This window comes from Eschrichtius robustus, chromosome 8 (assembly GCF_028021215.1).
Source record: "Eschrichtius robustus isolate mEscRob2 chromosome 8, mEscRob2.pri, whole genome shotgun sequence".
Classification (NCBI taxonomy): domain Eukaryota; kingdom Metazoa; phylum Chordata; class Mammalia; order Artiodactyla; family Eschrichtiidae; genus Eschrichtius; species Eschrichtius robustus.
Genome location: NC_090831.1, coordinates 114,334,841 through 114,352,064, shown reverse-complemented (window position 1 = coordinate 114,352,064; position 17,224 = coordinate 114,334,841). Strand labels below are relative to the sequence as shown.

Here is a 17,224-nt window from a genome sequence, read left to right as displayed (position 1 = left end):
ACCTGGTCAGCCATGTTAATAGTGGGACAGATCTAGCATGTTTTCATGCACCCTCACTAATCTTCTATTTTCTAAAATTGTGAGAATTTTAAATTATATCACATTGGCTGCTGGGAGAAATCATAGACTCTTACAACTTCACAGGTCAGTGAGAAGTACCTAGGTCTAATCTTTTGCCTCTTAGTAAGTGATTATCTAAACTAACACTGTTGAACAGAAATATATATGAGCTATAAAGAAAGCCTAATTTTTAGTGGCCACATTAAGAAGTGAAAAGACATAGGTAAAATTAATTTTAATATTATATTTTGTTTAACCAAATATATAAAAATATTGCTGTTTCAACACATAGTCAATATAGAAATGATCAGTGAGATGGTTCACATTCTTTTTTCAGACTAAGTCAGTCTTCAAAATCTGCTGTGAATTTTACACTGACAGCACATCTCAATTAGTGCTAATCACATTTCAGGTGCTCAGTTGCCATATGCTTACTGGACAACATATCTAAACCATCTGAGACAGATTTTACCTATTATTACCTTGAAGATTCTTAGAGGGAGACAGTCCAGATTTTTGTTTCCCTTTCTGAATTTGTAAGGATATTCACATTTGATACATATTTATGATTGTCTTATTGTTTCAAAACATTTTTTACAAGCAAATGTCTTCATTTTGTGTAGATTATTTGCTTCTGGTGTCAGTGTACTCTATCTGTGTCATTCAGTCTACAACACTCCCTCTCCACAACTTGTATCTTTTTACCTATAACTGTTTATTACTAGGACTTCAGGTAGAACTTGAGAGCAAGAAATCCTATCTGTATCTACATAGGTGGGTCTCTACTCTTAGGTAGCTAGATCTATCTATAGATAGGTTGATCTATATAAATCTATGTATATCTATAGAGACTTGTTTCAACACTCACTAATACAGAAGAAATGTTATCTTCATTTTGAAATGGAACTACTTTTTCTGTCTGGCACAGACGGATACTCTGAGTTATATACTGTTTGAGATGGTATTTCAAGATGGATGTGTAAAGAAGAGAGAAAGAGGTACCTGGGTGTGGAGAATGGAATAAATAAAAAACATGGCACAGAAAAGGAAAATATGACTATATTTAGAGAAGAGTGACAAAAGAATAGAATGTGTGAAGGTGAATAAGAAAGACAGATTGGTACCATTAATGGAAGGTCTAGTATGTGGGATTAAGTTTAGATTTTGTTTTATAAATAATAGGGTTTTTTTTTAAGCCTCCTAAGCAAGAGAGAGGCATAATCACAGCGATGTTTTAAGGGAGTTAATTTTACAGCAGTGTGAAATATCAGAGAGAATGTCAGAAGTAGAATTCAGAGCAGAAGAAACCAGGACTCAGAGATTAGACAGGCTGTTCAGTGTATGGTAGGTAACTTGGGGGTAAATGTAGACAGTGAAAGGAAATGCAGACAAAGCTGTGAGCAAAGAGAAGAGGCCTATATTAGTTGGGGTGGTCTAGGCTGCAATAAATAAAATAATCATGTAATGGCTCAATACAAGAGAAGTTTATTTCTCACTTGTGTAACAGACCAGGACTGTTTCAGGTTGGGTGGCGGGTGAGCTCTGTTCCACATAGCCATTCAGTGACCTGGACTGACAGTTGCTCTTACAGCATCGTTAGAAGCCTTCTAAAATCATCCCAAAGGCCAACTTCCCAGGTATCCAGTATGGGAAAAGGGAGGGAGGTTTTAATGGGCCAAGTCTGAAAATAGTACATGTCACTCCTGCTCATGTGCCATTGGTTAGAACTGGGTCACATGGCCACATCCAATCACAAGCGAGTCTGGGTAACAAGGTCTAGCTGTGTGTTCAGGAAAAAGAGAAAAATGATTTTGGTGAATGGCTAGCAGTCTTGACTACAAAGACCCAGGAGAGGAATAGATGTTGGGTAATACCAACATCTATGGATTAGGAAGGAAGAAGGAAAACTGGAGACTAACCACAACGATAATAAGAAGAACTATATTGAGGGAATTCCCTGGTGGCGCAGTGGTCAAGAATCCACCTGCCAATGCAGGGTCACGGGTTTGAGCCCTGGTCTGGGAAGATCCCACATGCTGCGGAGAAACTAAGCCCGTGCGCCACAACTACTGAGCCCACATGCCACAACTACTGAAGACCACGTGCCTAGAGCCCGTGCTCTGCAACAAGAGAATCCATCGCAATGAGAAGCATGCGCACCGCAGTGAAGAGTAGCCCCCGCTTGCCACGACTAGAGAAAGCCCGCATGCAGCAACAAAGACCAAATGCAGCCAAAAATAAAAATAAATAAATATATTTTTTTATTTTTATTTTTTTTTTTTAAATTTTATTTATTTATTTATTTATTTATGGCTGTGTTGGGTCTTCGTTTCTGTGCGAGGGCTTTCTCCAGTTGTGGCAAGTGGGGGCCGCTCTTCATCGCGGTGCGCGGGCCTCTCACTATCGCGGCCTCTCTTGTCGCGGAGCACAGGCTCCAGACGCGCAGGCTCAGCAATTGTGGCTCACGGGCTTAGTCGCTCCGCGGCATGTGGGATCTTCCCAGACCAGGGCTCGAACCCGTGTCCCCTGCATTGGCAGGCAGATTCTCAACCACTGCGCCACCAGGGAAGCCCTAAATATATTTTTTTAAAAAGAACTATATTGAACACCTATTAACTTCTCATTGTGGGCAAGGCATTGAACGTTACTCATTTTCACATTTAAACATCATTGTGATCTTGTGAGGGAAGTACAATTATTATTACAATTTTAGTGGTGAGTAAACTGAGGTCTAGGGAAGTTAGAGAGACCCTAGGTCATAGAGCTAGTGGGTAGCAGGTCTATCTGACTCCAAAGCTCATGTTTATTACTCTTGAACTGGATAAGGATTTATCAGAAGTGTAAGAAGAAAACCACAACAGTTTATTTTTCTATTCATGTGTGAATGCCACCCAGCTGAATTCAGGAGTTCCCAAGATCATCCTCACTTGCAGGTTCCGGAATTCCCAAGACCACACTCATGTTCAATAATTCATTAGAAGGACTCATAGAATTTTCTGAAAGCTGCTATACTCACATTTATGGCCTATTATAGTGAAAGGATACAGGCTCAAACCAGCCAAGGAAAGCGGTGCATGGTGCAAAGTCCAGGAAATTTTGACACAAGGAGCTTCCGGTTGTCCTCTCCCAGTGGATTTATGACAGAGATAACTTTTCCCAGCAACCATGGTGCAACTATACATATGGCATATTGCCAACCAAGGAAGCTCATCTGAAACTTGGTACCCAGAGTTTTAGTCGGAGCTTGGTCATGTAGACACGGTTAACCACCTGCACGGTTGACTTTAGCCCCTTGCCCCTCTGGAGGGTGAGCTGATATATGCCTCACCATAAGTCACTGCTATTTTAGAATATTTGGCATGGCCCAAGGTCCCCAGGTAAACAAAGATACTCTTATCAGGCAAGACATTCCAGGCACTTAGAGAGATTACCTTCCTATAGTTGAGGGCAGAGGCCAGACCTCTCTTTGGGTAAGGTTACTTCCTTCTGATGCGTCGGACAAGACAGATGTACAAGAAAAGGATGAGGCGTGGGGAAAATGTAGTCTAAGACAAGGTATGTTTCATGTTTTCCTTGCATGACTGGTTTTTTTCTTGCATGCCTCTGTTTCTTTCATGATTTTGAAAGACCGTCATGTCTCTTAGGCATCCATGTTTACTTCTCACAGTTTGTGACTCCAAACTAATGGACAAATAAAAAAAAAATTATCCTTTCTACTCCTTGGAATTGCATGTAGCAAGAATGTGATTCATTCACTGATTCTTAATCTCATCTGTTCAGTTCCCCAAATTTATTTATCACCTACTATTTGCCAGGTGCTAAGTTAAGTGCTGGACATTTAATGTCCATATGAAGCCTAGAATCTAGCATAAGAGGGAAACACGAATCAAATAATCATACCAATGAATGAATAATTGCCAGTTGGAATAAATGATGGGAAGGAAACATGGTTTTATGAGAGCAACTAACAAAATGACTTCGATTTTGGGGTCAGTGATGGCTTCTTTGAGAAAATAACACTTGATCTGGTAACCAAAAGGTAAATAGAAATTACCCACATAAGTCAGAATGAAGAAGAATACGAAGTTTGGATATAGTAAACAGAATATGTGGTCAACAGTCTTTGATGTGGGGACATTTGAACAGAGATCTAAGTGAAATGAGAAATGCGCAGTGCAGGTGTCTCGTGTAAGCAATTTTTAGTCAAGGGAGCAGCAAATTCAATGGACCTGAGATGAGAGCTTCCTTAGTCTGCTTGCGCAATACGAGACCAGTGTAATGGCAGGTCAGCGACTGAGAGGGAGAGAGAGAGAAGATGAGGTAGCTGGACAGGGAAACGAGATTGCGGAGAGACAGGAGAGGAAGTCAGAGAGGCTCCCAGGGACGAGGTAAGTGAGGACTTTGCACTCTTCCGAGTACATAGATAGCCATTGAAGAGTTATGAGCAGATTAGCAATTTGATTAGATTTACCTTTTTTTGTTTGTTTGGCTGCGTTGGGTCTTCGTTGCTGTGCACGGGCTTTCTCTAGTTGCGGCGAGCGGGGGATACTCTTCATTGCGGTGTGCGGGCTTCTCATTGTGGTGGCTTCTCTTGTTGCGGAGCATGGGCTCTAGGCGCGTGGGCTTCAGTAGCTGCGACACACAGGCTTAGTGGTTGTGGCTCGCGGTCTCCAGAGCCCAGACTCAGTAGTTGTGGTGCACGGGCTTAGTTGCTCCACGGCATGTGGGATCTTCCTGGATCGGGGATCGAACCCGTGTTCCCTGCACTGGCAGGTGGATTCTTAACCATGGCACCACCAGGGAAGTCCCTGATTAGATTTACATTTTAAGGTAATTATTTTGGTTGCTCTGTGGAGAACAGACCATGGGGAGACAAGAGTAGAGCAGGGACACCAGTTAGGGGGCTATTGGGAATATTCCAAGCCAGAGATGATGGAGGATTGGGCGGTAACAGTAGATGTGGTGAGAATCAATTGGGTTTCATACACATTTTGAAACTAGAGTCAGTAATATTATTTCTTGAACCCAATTCCATCAGGCTTTCTTCCTTCTCATCCTGCTGTTGGTACTTTTGCCAAGGTCATCAGTGACTTCGCACGTTCACATGGCGAAATCCAATGGCCAGTTCTTCAGCTTTTGACACAGACCTTCTAGGTGCACTTTCTTCCTGGAAACGTTATACTCTTTTTTGTTTTCCTTGTACCCCAGTGGCCACTCCGTCCCAGTCCCCTTTGCTGGATCTTTCCTATATTCCCAAACTCTAAGTATTGGAATGTTCCACAGCTCAGTACTCAGAGCTTTCCATCCACATTCAGTCCTTAGGTTTTTGCATTCAGTTCTCATGGCTTTAGATGCCATCAATTAACGGTTGCCTCCCAAATTATTCATACAGTACATACCTCTTCTTTGAACTTCAGACTCATAAAAAAACTGCCCTCTCAACATCTCCACTTGAAGGTCTAATAAGCATCTCAGAATTTTACATCCTCAACACTGAACTCATTGCACTGATCATTTCATAATGTATAAAAATATAGACTCACTGTGTTGTACACCTGAAACTAATATATTGAATGTTAATTATAACTCAATGGAAAATAAAATAAAACAAAAACCTGAACTCGACTTACTCCCTAAATCTGCTCTTACTGTAATCTTCTCCCTGAATTTCAGTAAGTGGTATTTCCATTCTTACAGCTGCAAATATTTGCAAAAAACTTCAGACTAGTTAAAGCACACTTTCTGGGGATGGGCTGGTAGCCAGGTGTTCTTCAGAACTCATCAGGTCATTGTAATGAGCAATTAAATTTGAGAACCAGTGTGCTCGATCCACTGTGGCCGGAAGCCTCCACCGTTTTCTTTCCCTCTTCTCTTACTAATGTCGGGCTTTCTAATCAGATCCCCACTCAGGAGTGAGGTTAGCTCATTCTAGCAGTTCTGCCGTGCCTGAATCCTTATCAGCAAGCCTCTGAGTGCTCGTAGAGGGTCTCCAGTGTGCAGGGGCAATTGGCTTGGCCCAGCGTGGATGAAGCCTGCCAGCCCAGTGAGTTACTGATGTCTTGCAAGTCTCTGACTCCCTTGGCTTGCCTGCTCCTGCCCACCTTACTTGGCCTACCGGGACTTAATTTTTGGCCTGCCTAGATTGGTATTATCAAGGATTTTTGACCTTTTCCCCACTGCAACATTTTATACTTCACTTTTTAAAAGAGTTGGTGGGATTTTTGCTGTAGTGAGTTTCCATAGTATTTGCTGCTATAATTATGTGTTTAGTTTCCATGTTCTCTGGTAGATTTTACTGCACACTAACCCAGTGCCTGGCACCAGGTGTGTGGAATGTTTATTGAATGAATTAGAGAATAAAAGAATGAAAAGAGATTTAATTCTATAAATGGTTATAAGTTAAATCTGGATGTTAAGTTCCCAGTAGTAGAATATTTTAGTTTGTGGAGCTTGATTTCTTTAGGATACCTGGCAAAGAAATGCCTTTTAATTAATTTATTTATTTTTTATCTTGTTCTCATCCATCATGATCTGAAAACTTTTAGGGTTCCAAACCTACAGCTATTCTCTGTTTGCCACTGGAAGTGTGTGAATATTTTTAGAAGTAGAGAAATCATTCAATTTGAAGAATTTAGAATTGGACGAAGGCCCTACTGAGCTGGTAAAATGTTTGAATTAGTAATTTATTATGCTTTGACTACACAGCAACTTAAAACTAAGTTATAAGAAGCTCCTGGTTTAGAAGTATAATTTATCCATTACTGATATAAATGTATTTTCAAGCAGCCTTTAAAGTGCTTTAATACTACTCTCCTCCTTAGCTAATTTGCTAAGGAGAGTCGACTTTTAATAGAATTTTGGTCTCAATTGTCATGAACTCTGCAGCGGGCCTGGATGAATAAGGCCTCAGATTGAATACCTTGAGGGTTTTTTGCCCCTCATTTGCTACATATTTCAAAGATGACCACATCCATGGGTAAAAACATCTTTGGACCTAACATCTTAATTATTGCTCACAGTTTTTCCAAATACCTTTTTCCGTTTCTAGAATTTTGGTAGGACCAATTTCAGCAGTATTTTCAGGGGTAAAATGAGAAGCGTTTAGACAGTTTGGGTTCACTAACTTTCTTGCATCCAAAATCTAAATTTGAGATCTGCCCCCCTCCACCCATCCCTTTATGCCTGAAAAGAAAACTGAAGTCAGGTGGGTCCTTTCCTTCCAGGAAAATGCCGTGAATGGAGAGCACCTGTGGCTGGAGACCAACGTCTCGGGAGACCTGTGCTACCTGGGGGAGGAGAACTGCCAAGTCAGATTTGCAGTGAGTGTGCGCCCGGGACCCCTGTGCTCTGGCCTTCCTGGGGGGAGCCTTGCGGGTAGTTGAGTCTGAAGGCAGCGGGGATCACCGCGCCTGAATTTCCAAGGAGAGGTTTGAAAGAGCCTGTCCCTGTGAGACAGTTGACAGTTTATCAAGTTAGCATGGTTTTTAAGGGGTCAGTTGAATGGTTTTAGGTTTTTTTCTTGATTCTGCAGGTCGAACCTTGGGATAATGTGCTACTTTGTGATGATAGCCAGTGTTGGTTTTTGTTAGTGCGTTTGGGGGTGGGGGAGAGGGTGAGTGTGCATGAGCCGGATGCTTGCACATGGAGTGGTGTCCTGTGGGGAGAGACCTGTGGGTGGAGGAAGGGTCTCTGTGGGAGAAGGCTCTCCTTCGTAGGGGAGCGTCTGTGGTGGACGACATTACTGGTGGGTGAAGGTAGAGATGGGTGCAAACACCGGTCTGGTGGTGGGTGTAGGCTCACAAATAATTCAGACTAGGCTCCAGATGAGAAAATTCTAGAAACTATATAAGTGATCAACAGTCAACTCCATCAGAGTATAGCTTTTTAAAATTTGCTTTGTCCCTATTTGGAACAATGTTTAAATGTTAAATCCTCTTTGTGTTCCGTGAGAAGAACATGGTTGCCAGGCTGTAAGTTGGGAGGAATTACATTTTAGTATTGAGAAAGTGAACTTAAAATTTCTGTGCAGTTAAAAATTATGGGTTCAAAAAGAGAGTAATGGGAAGCTAACAATAGTAAAGAAGAAAGAAAAGTTGTATTCTTTCTTATTTTGGGGAAATGGGCATCATAATTGACCTAATAATTTTTTTCTTTTTTGTTATGTTTGTTTATAACGTGAAAGAGAGATTTGGGGCAAAATGTAGAACCTAGGAATTGCGAATGAATATGTTTCTATGAATAACAAATAAGGAAGAAATTGAGTTTCTGCCAACGTTTATAGAAGAATATAGCCCCAAGGGACTTTTATTAGGCTGCCTGGAATCACAAAGCTGGGGAGCCAAGATTTTTTAAATTGCATTAGGTGTTTTGATGCCTAGTTTATAGGTTTTGTTTGGAAAACTTTATGAGAGTTTGGAGGACCAGGGTTTGTTTGAGTGAGGGTGGGAATAGTTAAATGTCAGCTAAAGACTCAGTTGTACAGGCTCTCAATTTAAAGTCAGGAAACTTGGATTTGAATCTCAGTATTATCGCTGACTGTGTGACACTGAGAACTCCTGACCTTTAGGGTGTTGGCCACCTTCAAGGTAGAAAAATGGAGGAGGATTAAATTAATTTTGCTTCCGATTCAGATCTGTACTTCGTTGTTTGCATTTCTTTTAATCTGGTTGTAAATTCAGTTGATCTAAATATCATTTCAACTTTATGCATATGTATTTTCGATTAAAGTATAATTGCATGAAATTTGATTAAATTAACCAAAACCAAGAGAAGCTCAGCTGTTTAGACTAAAATGCTATAAGTGATGAATTAACGTTTGGATCTTAGTTAATTGTGTAAACACTGGTCTTGATCATATAAAATGGAAAAAATGAAAGCCAATCCTTCTTGCGTACATACTTTTGAACTACTGTCTACTGATGCTGCTGTCAGCTGATGGACTGTAGTTTGCTATGGAGTTCTGCCTTATTTCCAGATTACTCTCTTTGATCCTTTTCTGACGCTCTTTTAGGGTCAGCCACACGTTACCTCTCTTGGCAAAAATATGAACATCCGCCTTAAACCTTGTATCAGTAAATAGCATTGCTACCCACGAATTGATTCTAACTGGGTCACTATTACCTCTATGCCAGGAAAAGTAACAAAAAAAGGAAATATTAGGGAGATGTAAGGAGGTAATAGAATTATGAAAATTTCTAGTGTTCTTTTGAATCTTCCTCATAATTTCATCCCAAATACTTGGCTTTCTTAACTCACTTTACAAAGTGTCTGGAGGATGAAGGTCTCTCCTCCAAAAAACATGGATTAAATGAAGGCATAAAGCGGTGAGGAAGCTGAAGACCTAACTGTGTCTCCTCATTATAAGTTCCTGAAGGCTCAGTTTCTTTACCTGTAAAGTGGGAGGAATGTTGTTTTGAGGGTTAGATGAGATAATGCATTGAAAGGACTTACTTGCCACAGCCATGGGCATAATGAGTTAAAAGGGGGCAGGGGGGACCCAGAAAGGACAAGAGCGGACAATTCACAAAAGAACTACCGCTGGCCAATATATGTATGAAAAATATAAACAAAGGCACTTGAATTAAAACAGCCATGAGGAGTCAACGTCATGTGCCTTTTAAAGATTTACAAAATGGTAATACCTGCTGGCTAGTTTAAACCAAAATTGGTTTTCTCATTGTCAGCTGGTGGGAGTGTAAGTTGATATACTTCACAAAATTATCAATATGTAGTAAAAGCGTTAGAAATCTAGCTCGCTCTCTCCACTTCATTTTGGCATCACGTTTTGGGAAGGACACTGGCAAAGGGAAGACCCCGGAGAGTGTGCTTAACTTGGTTCAGGGTGGGGAACTTTGTAGTAGAAGGAAGAGTGAAATCACCTGGGTTGCAAAAGGGTATTAATGAGAGAAAGGAGAGAGAACTGACATCTTCCAGCATTAGAAGAGCTGCCATGAAGAAAAGGAAAGTATCTTTTTTTAATTTAATTTTTTATTTTATATTGGAGTATAGTTGATTTACAATGTTGTGTTAGTTTCAGGTGTACAGAAAAGTGATTCATTTATACATATATATGCATCTATTCTTTTTTGGATTCTTTTCCCATATAGGTTATTACAGAATATTGAGTAGAGTTCCCTGTGCTATACAGTAGGTCCTTGTTGATTATCTATTTTATATATAGCAGTGTGTGTATGTTAATCCGAAACTCCTAATTTGTCCCTCCTTGCCATGTTTCCCCTTTGGTGCCCATAAGTTTGTTTTCGAAGTCTGTAAATCTGTTTCTGTTTTGTAAATAAGTTCATTTGTATCATTTTCTTTCTAGATTCCACATATAACTGATATCATATGATATTTGTCTTTGTCTGACGACTTACTTCACTTAGTATGATAATCTCTAGGTCCATCCATGTTGCTGCAAATGGCGTTATTTCATTCTTTTTTATGGCTGAGTAATATTCCATTGTATGTATATGTGTGTGTGTGTGTATATATATATATATATATATATATATATATATATATATATATACACACACACACACATACACCACATCTACTTTATCCATTCCTCTGTCAATGGACATTTAGGTTGCTTCCATGTCTTGGCTATTGTAAATAGTGCTGCAATGAACACTGGAAAGAAAAGGAAAGTGTCTTGCTCTCCCTTGTTAGGAAGGTAGAACTAAGTTCTAGATAGAGAATCCACTGACTCTAACAGTGGACCTTACACTTTGGTATAATAGATGTCACCTGGAAAACCTGTTAACAATGTAGATTACTTTTTAAATCCTTGCTCCAAATGCTGATTCAGTAGGTCTGGAGTTAGACTTGGGAACCTGTGATTTTTAACAATCGCCTCAAATAATCATGGTACAGATGGCCCACAAACTTAACTTTGACAAATACTGTATTATAAGGAAGAACTTTAACAATCAGAGCTTGGACAACCAACAGGGGAACAAGGTGCCTGGAGAGATGGGCTCAAAGGAAGTGTTTATGAATAAGTTGGGTGGCCATCTTTCAAGGATGCTAAAGGGGGGTGCACCTCTGCTTTGGGTAAGAGGTTAGGCAAGGAGATCTCCAAGACAGCCTCCAGTTTAAATGTTTTATTTGCAGCTTTCTTAGTATTGAACACAGTTTTGTAAGAAAAAAAAAAAGCATGTGTAAATAGATTATATATTCTCATTTCTTTAAAGAACCACCTTTGAAGAAAGCCAACCTGTTGGGTTTGGGACCAGATTACCATAACCAGGTGCTACCTGCTGGCTTCTAAACAAAGTGCAGGCAGAGTGCTTGGAGGAGGAGTGACTCCATCACTGAAGAGGTGCCTTTCACTCCTTATTCTATTTTAGCAAAGCAAATGTCACGGGTGGAAGTTAAGAGAAGGGAGAAGGGAGAAATCAGTGTGGGTTGAGTAGACAGAGGCGGCTTCGTGGAAATGGGGCTTGAACGCAATATTGAAAGATGGGTTAGATTTACGTAAGTAGAGTGGGGAAGGAAACCTTTATAGGCAGGGAGAGGAACATGGGCAAACTCAGAGGCAGGAACAAGCTTTGTACGAGGGAGAAGGCAATCATGAGACAGGCATGAGCACTCCAAAGGGCATGCGTTAGGTAAGAATGGAAATAAGGACGGATGGGGGTGTGTGTGTGTGTCTGTTTTCTCAACTGAAACTCAGAGCGCATGTTATAAATGTCTGTGTGCTTATAAAGCATGACCATATTGTCTAAACCAAGACAGATTTGAGGGTGAAAATGGCTGCTGTGAAACTGTCACAACGTATGGGGACAGTGCAATAGTCTATTTAAAACCAAAGCCATCCTGCAAATTCAGGACCTCCTGCTGGCAGACATGGATGGACATTTGGGGGCTGATATTGGAAGGCATTGCAAGGAAGGCAGTGACGACATAGAACATGAAGACTGTTGTAGGAGAGTTTGCTCCAAAGTCTCAGGGCTGAACCAGATGACCTTTACAGTTCTTCCTCTTTTATATTCTCCAGTGAGAACCTTTAATACTGCAGAATGTCTGTGAATAGATATTTAATGGGATTAAAGTTGTTCCCAAATCAGTGGCAGTCCCCAGATTAGTAACTGTTTCTTTTTCTGGTCTGGAGGGAAGAAAGGGATGCAAAAGTAATGGAATTGGAGTAGAAGGATCACTGTTTTCCATCATGATTACGGGGGGGAAACAGATAAAATTCCAGCTAGGACCACTTTTGTTTCGTGATATTTATTTTGATGGACATTTCTTCATTCATTTATTCTACAAGTGTTTACGGGCTGGGTACCCAGTACCAGAAACTTCAGACCGAGTTGAGAGTGACAGGTGACAGTTAATTGTAATTGACAGCGTCATGGCTCACAGTGGGTACACTGCTCGTGCCTGTCTCGTGATTGCCTTCTCCCTCGTACAAAGCTTGTTCCTGCCTCTGAGTTTGCCCATGTTCCTCCCCCTGCCTGAAAAGGTCTCCTTCCCCACTCTACTTACGTAAATCTAACCCATCTTTCAATACTGCGTTCAAGCCCCACTTCCATGAAGCCGCCTCTGTCTACTCAACCCACACTGATTTCTCCCCTCTCCCTTCTCTTAACTTCCACCCGTGACATTTGCTTTGCTAAAATAGAGTAAGGAGTGAAAGGCACCTCTTCAGTGATGGAGTCACTCCTCCTCCAACATCACTCCTCTGACAATATCATAGTGGGTACACTCTGTAGAAATCGTTCTGGTGCGTGGCTGACGGGATATACAAAGATGTTAGCGAAATACGTATTTGTTCCCAAAGAAACTCATGCCTCCCCTGAGAATCCATAGAGCACATACCTGTGCACACCGATTTTTACACTTAAAAGACACTGCCTACGTCGCTATGTAGAGGTACAAACAACCATGGTCACACCTGCCCAGAGACATGTAGACACAGAAAGGCCACATGGGTAGTGGGAAGGAAGGGGACTCTGAATGAGACAGACCTGAATTTGAAAACCTGTTGTTCCATCTAGTTACTGAGTGAATTTTGGGCGTATCATTTCACCTCTTTTTGCCCCCATTTCCTGATTTACAGTATTGTTATTAAGATTGACCTCAGTGATTCTTTTTTATTTATTTTTATTTAAAAATTTTTTTTTTTAATTTTAACATCTTTAGACCTCAGTGATTCTTATTCCTGGATGAGCATTGTAATGACTTCTGAAGCTTTACTTCAACTTTATTTTTTTAAATGGTTGGCTCCCAGCCTGGATCTACCACATCAGAATCTCTGGGGAGTGGGACCAGGCATGAATATGTTAAAAACAAGCAAACTCTACAGATGACATATGTGCTGTCACACATAGTGGGTAGGGACCCCCCACTGATCTACTTCACAGAGAGAGTATCAGAACCAAATGAAGTGGCCTGGTCCCTGCATCTGGCATATAGTGGCTGTTATGCCATAAATCGTGTACCCCCCCAAATATGTATGCTGAGGTCCTAACCCCCATGATCCCAGAATGTGACCTTATTTGAAAATTGGGTTGTTGCAGATGTAATGAATTAAGATGAGGTCATACTGCAGTAGGTGGGACCTCATGCACTTTGACAAGCGTCCTTATAAGAAGAGGAGAGGACACACAACGGTAGACAGGGAAGAAGGCCATGTAATGACGGAGGCAGAGATTGGAGTGATACAGCTGCAAGCCAAGGATCACAGGCTACTACCAGAAGCTAAGAGGGAGGCATGGACAGATTCGCCCTCAGAAGTGTGCCAGCCCTATGCACACCATGGCGACAGGCTTCTAGCCTCCAAGGCTATGAGAGAATTCACATTTCTGTTGCTTTACGCTACCCAGGCTGTGGTACTTGGTTAGGGCAGCCCTAGGAAACAAAGACAGAAGATATTCTGTTAAGGTGAGTTACCTTACCTGGCCACGCAGATGCCTGCACACGGCTCTCAGATAGACTCACACAGGTACATTTAAATCAGGCTTGATTGAGGATTTCAGTTGAGAGGTATGTGGCTTTCTGGATAAGTGAGCAGACAGACAGCTAGGTGCCAGAAGCTGAGAACTACGGGAATAGAGTAGGTAGAAAGGTGAGGGAGACCGCATAGGTTGGGTAAGAGAAAAAAGGAGCTGTCAGACTTCAGAATGCTGCTACCAGTTATATCTTCTCTATTTTTAAATGTACTTATGTCACCTTCTTTTTGTGGGTAGGCTAATGGGTACTGTTTTGCTTTTGTTGTTGTTTTGTTTGTGCGTTTTACTTTACTCTTGTCCTTGTGGGTCATGTTTGGCAAAAATGGCCAAACCCGCCTGTAACACCTGACCTTAATTCTAAGGTGTCTTCCAGTACCGCTCAGTGCTTAACAAATATAGTTTTATCAAGTAAATGAATGAATTGCATTAGGGAGGTCAGGTGAGATGGGGAGGAGGGGGAGTGGAGAGCGAGGAGTTACTCAGATCCAGCAACAAATAGATCTGGATAGAAATCCTAGCTCTGCCCTGCTGCTCTGAGTCTCAGGTTGCTCTGTAAAATGGTGATGATTGTATCTGCTTTTCAGAATTGGCAGGAGGATTAAAGTAGTTGACACATGTTAATATCCTCCCTCCTTCTCTCCTATCCCTGCTTATATTTCAGTGTCATTAAGTTGAATGAGCTAATTAGTAGTTTGGTTGGACTTTGGTTTCAACAAGGCCTTCTGTTTGGGATGGTTCTAACCCCGACACTGAAACTCTTACACTTTCCCTGTCATTTTGCTGCTGTGTGTAATGTGCGTAGTCTCCCTAGGTCATGGGTGGGACCAGCTGAGTGTGACAAATCAAAGTAACTCATTCTGGAAAACATCTCACAGGCTGTGTCTTCTTACTGATGGGTCAGAAGCCTCATCCTTGTAATCGGGCATCACAGCATCTGCTCGAAAGGATGCTGGCTACGTCCCTGGGTTTTGGAAGAAACTTGTAAGAGGAGTACAAGGGCAGTAGCTCTCTGCCCTATTTGAAGGAAACTTTCAGCTTTCTGTTGTTCTAAAAAAGAAAAAAGATGGCGAACCTGGTGACAGCCCTGTCTGTTTCATCTCTAGAAGATGCGAGCACTGGACAGTGGCCCATGCAGATGCTGATTTGCGGGCATCTACGCGCTGTGAGCGAGATGAGAGTCGGTCCCCAGCACAGGTGGCTGGGGACCTCTGACTGTCTGTGCATTCGGATCTGGTGGGTAGACACCCCAGAGCACCGACACTGGACGCAAGCCTCAGACTGCGCTGGAACCACCCCCCCCCACCCCCTGCTTGCTGCCCCTGGTCTTCCAGCACGGCAGACTGACGCTCCGCAGCTCCAGATGGCGGCCGGGCTCGCAGAGGGAGCTGTGAGTGTGACAGCAAAGCCCAGAAGCCTAAGCCAGCCTTCCAAGCTGTTTGGGTGCCAGCCGTGAAGATGCCATCTCCGCAGCGCTTCTAAGGCCACTCTCTACCAGAGGCGCCTCCCACCACCAAGATATTGAGGATCTCATGAATCCAGATGACTCGGGGAGAGCAGAGCCGTCAACAAAAATAGTTTTGAAAAAGCATCTTCTCAGACAGACTCTCTGCTCCTGACCCCCGAGCCAGTGGATGTGAGTGGAGGAAGGAGGTGGGGTGTTTCTGTGTGTGCAAGGGGTGTTGCCCATATGTGTCTGGCCAGATGGTCGGGAATGCCCATGAGATCGTCCAAGTGCACACACAGGACTGGGTCGAGCATGGGGCAGGCCCTCAGTTAGCCATTGTTACTATGACGGCTATCGTTATCATCGTAATTATTTGGCTTAGAGTGTTATCCGTATGCTTGAGGAGCTTGTAATACTGACCCTGCCCACTTCATGCACTAGAGAGAGTGATAAGATACGGAGCCCAGGGAGCTGCAGGGCTCTGCCACTCTCTCCTAGGTGACCCGGCATCAGCAGTACCATCGTCTATTTGCACAGTCTGCTTTAAAAAAAAATAAAATTGTGTTCTAGAGAGCACTGAACTCTTGTAAAAGCAGTATGAAATATTCTTCCTTAAAAATGGCTTGTGTGGGGCTTCCCTGGTGGCGCAGTGGTTGAGAATCTGCCTGCTAACGCAGGGGACACGGGTTCGAGCCCTGGTCTGGGAAGATCCCACGTGCCGCGGAGCAACTAGGCCCGTGAGCCACAATTACTGAGCCTGCGCGTCTGGGGCCTGTGCTCCACAACAGGAGAGGCCGTGATAGTGAGAGGCCCGCGCACCGCGATGAAGAGTGGCCCCCGCTTGCTGCAACTAGAGAAAGCCCTCGCACAGAAACGAAGACCCAACACAGCCAAAAATAAAATAAATAAATAAATAAATAAATAAATTAAAAAAAAAAAAAAACTGGGGGAAAGTAGGACAGTTCTCCCTCAAAAGGAGGTTTAAAAAAAAAAAAAATGGCTTGTGATGGAATAAGTTTAGAAAACATTGGACACCTTTGATAATCAAACATGTATTCTGAAGCTCCAAGAAAGGCCTTAGGGATGCAGGATTTGCTCTCTGTTTGCTTGGGGGAAGGGATGATTGTTGAAAACCCATTATTTTCCCCACAGAACACCCGTTGTCATCTCGTGAGATCTCAGTATTCAGTGGGAAACTATTTGAAAAATATCCACGCAATGCAGTTTTCCTCTTGTCAGTGTTGGTCAGTAACAACAACCCTTTGGGGTGGTCATTGGGGCAGTTTGCTCCCACTTAAAGGAAACAAAAGTCAGAGAGACTTAATCACTACAGTGGGGCTTCTTCTCTTTTCTGTCTCTTTATGCAGTTCTTTTGCCTTTGTTTTAAACTTTCATTAAGCCGTCTGTCTGTCTGTCTGTCTTATTTTATTTTTAGAGCTTGAGCCTCTGAGAATGGTTGTCATCTCTTCTGCAGTGATACTTTTAGACTGAGGCTGCATTTGTGTGTTTCTATGTGGGTGTGTGCTTGTGTGGAGCGGGTCTCTTCTTATTTAATATGAGTACGGTTCTGTCACTTAATAGAGATAGTTTGCATGTGATTCATTGTAGGGTTTACTTACATATCACCTAGGCAATGCCCAGGTGTATAGAAGGGCTTTCTCTTCTTCCAGCGTCTCTCAGTGCCGGGCACCCAGAACAACAGATTCTAACCAACATTCTTATTGCTCAGAGGCCCCGATCTCGGCTGAAGCATTGTTTGCTTTAG

At 42.3% G+C, this 17,224-nt stretch overlaps 1 protein-coding gene across 2 annotated transcripts in view; it reads left to right on the top strand.

The window, feature by feature from the left end:
- Window positions 1-17,224, top strand: part of DGKI (diacylglycerol kinase iota) — a 447,792-nt gene that overhangs the window by 168,101 nt on the left and 262,467 nt on the right. For both annotated transcript variants that reach the window (XM_068550116.1, XM_068550115.1), the window contains exon 3: window positions 7,284-7,379. In XM_068550116.1, the coding sequence (XP_068406217.1) occupies window positions 7,284-7,379 (96 nt within the window). The remainder of the gene's footprint in view (window positions 1-7,283; window positions 7,380-17,224) is intronic.